Here is an 8,204-nt window from a genome sequence, read left to right as displayed (position 1 = left end):
TAGAAAAAGCTTGATCACTGCCTGCTCTAGTGATGCACCTTTTTGGAGTGCTTTCTGTGCTAACGGTATTATATCTAGTGCTCCGAATGAACTATCAGAGTTATTGTGGGTTACGGGACAGGTCTGGTTAGAACCTAATGTCCACATACACCGGTCCCTCTTTAAACACCTGTCTGGACGTGAGCAGCCCCTAAGGAGAGGAGTAGGTTAATTGCAGAGTCCCCGGCATATCTGCCATTCATCTGTTGAATCTTACTAAGGAACACTCTTAACATTTACACGCCACTCTCCTAATTACTCCGCAAGTAAACAGTTTTGGGCATTAGTTTGGAAACTGTGTGTCTGGCAGTTATATGATTTTACTGTTCATTGTTTTGTTCAATGCTTCATATTAATGTATATGTTTTCATTCACCTGTCTCTCTTGGAAAATAACAGGTTGTTCATTAGCTTTTACATTCGAATATTTTACTGTAAGTTATACTGTATTTTAGGAGCTCCTTCTGATAGAAGACCTAATTTAATTTTTAACGTATCCTTCCTAGATATCCCTAGCAAAGCAGGATCTTAATACACAGCCCCTCTAGCTAACGCTGTGTACATTTCTCTTAGACTATAAAATTTCTATTTAAGAAGGAAACACCCAGGCAGCGGAAGACCCTCCTAAGCCCCATTTAGAGTATCATTTACATTAGAACCACATCCCTAGAGTACACCAACATACATGGGACTGTGCTCATTCTACAACAGGTTTTCTCTCTGTGCTCTAATTCTTACTGTTACTTAGTGATTTATCTTAACCCCTTACTGTGTTTATATCTTCCTTTAATTTATGCTATTGAGGGGAAAATGCTCAGACATATGCAAGTAGATCCCTACACTAGAGTCATTAGACATAATCCCTGTATTTTAACAAAATACTTCCACCGAAATGTATCTAGTCACTTAGATATGCAGGTTTTTTTTTTTTGGGTCTGCCTTAGGGTAAAGGTATTTACCATCTACCTTATACTCCAATATCTCCAGTTGTATGGGTATCTCTTATTGTTGCCTAAGTGTTGTGTTATTGTTATTCTATATGTCATATACTATTATTGTTTGCGACTGTATAAGTGCCATTCCGTATTAGCACCTACTAACATCTGGTCACCCATTGTCTATCCTGTATATGAAGCTGTGGAATAATAAGTACCTATGAGGTCGCTTACAAGGTTAGCTCAGATAAGACAGGCAAACATAGTTTATGACCATAATTTCAATATTTACTTTAGATAGTGAGTCACTGTCACTCTGACACCCTGTCATACCTCCTTTTGCTGTATTTTGCCTACCGTAAATATTCCACAAACCATACCCCCCTTACTTTTCTTATGTGGGTAATAGTTGTGCTTTCCTTTAAAGCTCCCCACTGTATAGAAACACATTATTATACAAACCACAGTTAGATAGAAAGTTGGTCTGCTTTTTAGTGAAATATTTAGAGCTTTGATGTTACCAAACAGCCCCCTTAATTTCAGAGATACTTCATCTGGTCGCTGCGGTGCTTCCATGCAGGCATCACTGGATATTGCTGGGCGGTGCTAACTGGGAAGGCACGGTCTGGCATATGAGTTTTCATCCTTTCTTTAGTTAGACGCATGGGCTCTCTCTGCAGTGTGCTGGACATATGTTGTAGTATGAGATGTAGGATAAATTTATCACTAAATAGAGTTATCTAGCTTTACAAAGCTTATTGTTGACATTGTACCTCTTAGGATGATGTATAGTTTAAAGTCTTACGCTCTATATCACCTCTTTTAGATATTTCTCTTCCATGGCACAGCTATTTCACATTGCTCTAGTATTTTCTAGGTTTCATGTCTCCTCTTGTGGATAATTAGCTCTTATGGAACATATATATCACTATACACTAGTGCTTTTGGGTCTCATCTTACCTATTTCTTTAGGTGGATAGTTTGCATGGCGCATATACACTGCATCCCACTAGTAGATTCATGGTTTATTTTATCTCATCAATATATTCTGCTCCCCATAATATCCATAGTAATGTTATTGAGTATATATGTGAGCCAGACTCTCCCTAGTATATTCCGGTTCTCTATAATGTATGTAATGGTTATTGTTGTTTATATGGGTGTACGTGACCTCTCTTTGGCCTAAAGGTTGTGTTATATTTATATTATTTGTTACAGGCTATCATTTTCTGTGCCTATACGACTGTTACTTCTAATCTATATGTGTTCTTTCTCATTTCACTAGCACATAATAGTTGTATTGATTGAGCCCCTCTCCTCCCTTTCCCGCCGGTACTTATGCCTGCGGGTCATATCTCTTTTCCTTTTCCAGCATCGCCTATAGGTGGCACTTCCCTAGGAGAGGGGCTCACCTAGAAGTTCCCCAAGCCCCCCAGTTTCCAACTACTCTCACGTCCCCCCTCCACTTGATAATATATTATATGATTCTAGGCCCCCTTTTTAAGAATACAAGGGTTTAGATGAGTGTGATTTATTTATACTAAGTAATAATACTCTAGCCCAACCTAAATTTGTCCCTGGTGTTGACTTACTAACTGGCTCCGCCCCCCCATCCCCCCCCCCCCCCCTACCCTCCCTATTATATTTTGAGCGGCTCTTGCCCGCTGCATCCCTCTTCCCTATATAACTATAGAGTCACCTCCTCCCTAGTCTTACCCTTACTTGATTGGTTACCTTGCTTCTCTATACATATAGCTAGGAGAGGATAATTTTTGTTTGTTTATATTACATTTGTTATACTCTAAAACAAAACTGAAGTCTCTTTATGTGATAGCCCATATTCTTTTTGGAAATGTTTGAGATAGTTGTATGTATTGTCTCCTAATTATGTTCTGTACACATTGTCTCGTGACTGTTTTGAGACATACTCTATACTCTGTATTGGTTTTTGACTTCAATAAAAAATATTTATAAAAAAAAAAAAAAAAAAAAAAAAAAAAAAAATGAGCAGCGCCTTGAGACCCTTACAAGTACCCAATACATACATACATAATTGAGCAGGCTGGTCTACCTGGTCCTCCTCACAACATACGCAGATATCAAAATCTTTATCAGAGGAATCCTCCATAACTCTAAATAAGAGCTTTGACAAAACAACTGGCACCTTAAACCCCCAATGGCTGGGGCACTCACCACCTCCTAGTACCCTGACAGGAAGAGAAATGAACTCTTCACCGCAGCCACTCAGCCAGGAATCGGAAATGGGAAACCAGACGTGACTACTCCCAGTCACATGGTGCCTCATGCAGGACCGCCCCTGCTAAGAAAAATCGTGCCAGCTTAATAAAACTGCGCAGTTCTATAACCTGTATGTTCCGTATCAGCCTAAGAGCCTAAAATGTCTCCTACACATACGCAGTCAAAATCACATAAACATGATTAACAAGACCCCACTGTTCAATAACCCCCCTCAGGAGATATTAACCCTTGATTCCATAAAGATAAAGGAGTCCCACTGAGACCCTGTCTTCTATTGTTAACATGTGTGTGCAAAATGAAACAATCTTACCGGAATCCAATCCGTGGAACAGCAACACGGTTCTTCAAGTTTGACAGATAGTAGCAGCGCCTGTGACATAGACTTAAGTGAAGAAAGCAGGCAGTGAAACTCGTCAATGCCGATTGCTTATAGGAGCTGTTAATCTGAGTCTGGATGATTTCGCAGAAAGACTCTCCCTGCACCTCCAGACTCTAACTTTCATCAATGCTCTCCCGGAGAGGCTAACAAGACTACTTAAAACTCCAGTTCCATCCTGAAGGGCGCAGATACCCCTCATAAGGAACTACTCTGAAAAAAACTTCCGAAACTTTTCTGCCAACCTGCTGTGATGAAAGGCAAAGAATGACTGGGGGATGAGGGAAGTGGTAGAGGTATTTAAGCCTTTGGCTGGGGTGTCTTTGCCTCCTCCTGGTGGCCAGGTTCTGTATTCCCACAAGTAATGAATACAGCTGTGGACTCTCCTTGTATTTAGAAGGAAATCAAATTTTAAAGCACACACAACGTTGAAGGTGTGCAACAAACGTTCTTTATGAGAACAAGGACTAGGACATAGAGAAGGAACAACAATTTCCTGATTAATATTTCAGGTCCTTGTGTAAGCTGCACACATAGTTTAGAATTTGTTAAATCAAGAGAAAATGTCATAAATGAAAAAAGAATAATGTAAAGTTTAGCCTAAGGAAGAAAGGAAAAGATAAGGAGATAAGCATTAGGCCGCTGCTGCCATGCATATATTAATAGCCTTTCTATATTTATAAACGGTTTTGCTTTCATTCACTACATTGGGGTGCAATTGAGATAGAAGGGCATGGGGTTACGTATTACACAGTTTACAAATTCAAAAATATTCCAAATCGTTAGATAAATGGGTTAGAACTGTTCAAAAGGTTTGTAGTTTCTGATTCTACACCTTGGACCTGTTAAAGACATTGTTGTTCGTTCAGACTTAAGTTATAAAACTTGAAGCAAATTAAATCTAATCATCTAAATATTCCTTTCTGGTTGTGAGGAAGTTTTCAGGGGATTAAAGAGGTTAATTATAAGAGACATAAAAAGTGCATCTGTTAGAACACATTAGAGCCACATTCCGAAGCTGTGAGAATCAGCGTATATAAAGATATGGGTCATCGTGTATGCACCAAGGTCAGCTGACACAAAAGACACTAGAGCTGCAACAATTAATCGTTATAATCCATAATAAATCGATTATGAAAACAGTTGTCAACGAATCTCATAATCGATAAGTTGGTTTGCAATTAGTTGGTCTGCGCACAGCACCAGCTGCTTCCCTCCGATGAGCTCCTGCACATGGTATTGTATTTTATGGTTATGTCCTTAGCCTAAAGGACGTCTACAGACATTTACTTTTCACTTTTTCAGGACAGTATAAGTTTACAACTACCCCTGGCTTATGTGCAACCCAGAAATAATAGGAGTCATCATTTGGATTGTTTATATTAAATCAGGCGATTTGGGACTATGCTTTGTATGATATAGTGCCGAGCTTGTTATTTACACCTACCTCTAGATTGATGGGATTTGTTATTTGACTTGATGTGCACTATTATCTGTTTGCACAATTATTAGCGGATTGCTTGCTACTGTATAGATAAATGTGTAAGGCTTTGTCCTGTTATTGATATAAAGTCCATAGCACTTTTGACTTTTTGTATTTTTATAAATTGTGATAACATGTACCAGATTAAACCTCTATAAGTATATTTCTGGTTTTTTTTTTTATAGTGGACTAGATATTTTTCCCTAACCTTATAGCTGGTTATTTATCATTGCATATAGATATTCAAGATATTTTTTATGTTAGAATGAAATCCAGGCTTACTTTATTGAGAGACCCCCTGACAAGGAGGAAAATACTTTGCATTGGTGGAGCTAACTAAGATAAATTTTATCCCACCTTGGCAAAATCCTACTTATGCATCTCAATCACCTCAACACCATCTGAGCGCCTCTTCTCTGCTGCTTGCAAAAATAGCTGCAAAAAAGAGAGCCAACCTCAGCCAGGAGCAGGTGGTCATGTTGACATTTTTGCCTTTCAATACAAATGTTATAAACCATAATAGTTTACCTTTTCTAGTTCTACCTCTTTTCAAACAGTTTGTGTGTTCTGCTGCAGTTGTGTTAATGTAAAGTTTATATTTGTAACACTTAGTATGTGGATTTTATAGAATTAAACATCTAATGTGCCTAATGTGTTTGTGTTGCCCACTTAATTAGACCGTGTCTTTAATGATTCCAGATGAGGGCAAAAGGAAACTTTATTGCAGGCAGCAAAAAGACAAACAGAAGAATGGGTCACACGCATTACATAGGTCAAGCTGCTTCCAAATGTTCTGGTTTACTCCTCCTCAACAAAAGACGACGTTCACGTTCATATTGCTTCATCCGCTGCACATAACTATTAAAAAAACAACAACAAAAAAACATTGAAATGATCAGACAATATAAAAGGTACGTCACCAAACCCACCCATGTGTGCCATATGGATAACAGTGTGCTCAATCCCGTGGCGTTACTTAGGAGTCAGCACTGATTGCAAGTCTGTCAAAAGAACTGAAATAAGGGGGCAGTCTGCAGAGGATTAGAAACAAGGTAATCACAACTGTAAAAAGTATTTTAATATAACAGTGTTGGTTGTGCAAAACTGGGGAATGGGTAATAAAGGGATTATCTATCTTTTAAACAATAACAGTTTTGTAGTAGACTCTCCCTTTAAGATCATTATTAGCAGCAGTTACTAGTTGTATGTAAAAACCCAGTATATTATTAGCAGCCTCATTTTAAGGATCTGTGTTCACCCCAAACGGGAGCAATCTGCCATAAAATTCAGTGGAGCAGGTGATGCCTCTGCAACAGCAAAGGATACTAAAGTCCACCAAATAATCCGCTCAGCTAGCTCCCAGTAGTGCATTGTTGCTCCATCAACAAAGGATACCAAGAGAATGAAGCACATTTTATAAGAGATAAATTGGAAAGTTATTTAAAATGGTTCTATGTGAATCATGAAAAAAAAACAGAATTTATGCTTACCTGATAAATTTCTTTCTTTTGCGATGTAACGAGTCCACGGATTCATCCTAACTTGTGGGATATTGTCCTTCCTGACAGGAAGTAGCAAAGAGAGCACCCACAGCAGAGCTGTCTATATAGCTCCCCCTTAACTCCACCCCCCAGTCATTCGACCGAAGGCCAAGGAAGAAAAGGAGAAACTATAAGGTGCAGAGGTGACTGAAGTTTACATAAAAAATACTATCTGTCTTGAATAGACAGGGTGGGCCGTGGACTCGGTACATCGCAAAAGAAAGAAATTTATCAGGTAAGCATAAATTCTGTTTTCTTTTGCAAGATGTACCGAGTCCACGGATTCATCCTAACTTGTGGGATACCAATACCAAAGCTTTAGGACACTGATGAAGGGAGGGACAAGACAGGAACCTAAACGGAAGGCACCACTGCTTGCAAAACCTTTCTCCCAAAAATAGCCTCCAAAGAAGCAAAAAGTATCAAATTTGTCAAATTTGGAAAAGGTATGAAGCGAAGACCAAGTCGCAGCCTTACAGAAGCATCATTTTTAAAAGCCCATGTGGAAGCCAACGCTCTAGTGGAGTGAGCTGTAATTCTTTCAGGAGGCTGCTGTCCAGCAGTCTCATAAGCCAAACGGATGATGCTTTTCAGCCAAAAGGAAAGAGAGGTAGCTGTAGCCTTTTGACCTCTACGCTTTCCAGCATAGACAACAAACAAAGAAGATGATTGGCGAAAATCTTTGGTTGCCTGCAAATAAAACTTCAAGGCACGAACCACGTCCAAGTTGTGCAACAGACGGTCCTTCTTAGGAGGAGGATTAGGACACAGATAAGGAACAACAATTTCCTGATTGATATTCCTGTTAGAAACAACCTTAGGGAGGAACCCTGGTTTGGTACGCAAAACCACCTTATCAGCATGGAAAACAAGATAAGGCGAGTCACATTGTAATGCAGATTGTTCAGAAACTCTTCACGCTGAAGAGATAGCAACTAGAAACAGAACTTTCCAAGATACAAGCTTAATATCTATGGAATGCATGGTTCAAACGGAACCCCCTGAAGAACTTTAAGAACTAAATTGAGACTCCATGGCAAAGCAACAGGTTTAAACACAGGCTTAATTCTAAATAAAGCCTGACAAAAAGCCCGAACGTCTGGGACATCTGCCAGACGCTTGTGCAACAGAATAGACAAAGCAGATATCTGTCCCTTTAAGGAACTAGCAGACAATCCTTCTTGGAGAAAAGACAAAATCCTAGGAATCCAGATCTTACTCCATGAGTAGCCTTTGGATTCACACCAAAAAGATATTTACGCCATATCTTATGATAGATCTTCCTGGTGACAGGCTTTTGAGCCTGAATCAAGGTATCTATGACTGACTCAGAGAAACCCCGCTTTGATAAAATCAGGCGTTCAATCTCCAAGCAGTCAGTTGCAGAGAAATTAGATTTGGATGCTTGAATGACCTTGAATCAAAAACATAATTTATGTAAGAACTTACCTGATAAATTCATTTCTTTCATATTGGCAAGAGTCCATGAGCTAGTGACATATGGGATATACAATCCTACCAGGAGGGGCAAAGTTTCCCAAACCTCAAAATGCCTATAAATACACCCCTCAC

The 8,204-nt window shown here is 39.2% G+C and overlaps 1 protein-coding gene across 2 annotated transcripts in view; it reads right to left on the bottom strand.

Annotated features, from left to right (window-relative positions):
• Nucleotides 1-5,791: 5,791 nt before the first annotated feature.
• The window catches only part of NDUFB7 (NADH:ubiquinone oxidoreductase subunit B7), an 81,019-nt gene continuing 78,606 nt past the window's right edge, over nucleotides 5,792-8,204 (bottom strand). For both annotated transcript variants that reach the window (XM_053715511.1, XM_053715510.1), the window contains one exon: nucleotides 5,792-5,949. Coding sequence is in view for 1 of the 2 variants with exons in the window: in XM_053715510.1 (XP_053571485.1) it covers nucleotides 5,865-5,949 (85 nt within the window). In the remaining variant the exon portion in view is untranslated. The remainder of the gene's footprint in view (nucleotides 5,950-8,204) is intronic.

The sequence above is a fragment of the Bombina bombina genome, chromosome 5 (genome assembly GCF_027579735.1).
Source record: "Bombina bombina isolate aBomBom1 chromosome 5, aBomBom1.pri, whole genome shotgun sequence".
Taxonomy (NCBI): Eukaryota; Metazoa; Chordata; class Amphibia; order Anura; family Bombinatoridae; genus Bombina; species Bombina bombina.
The sequence above is the reverse complement of the archived record's forward strand: the minus strand, read 5'-3'. Positions and strand labels throughout refer to the sequence as shown.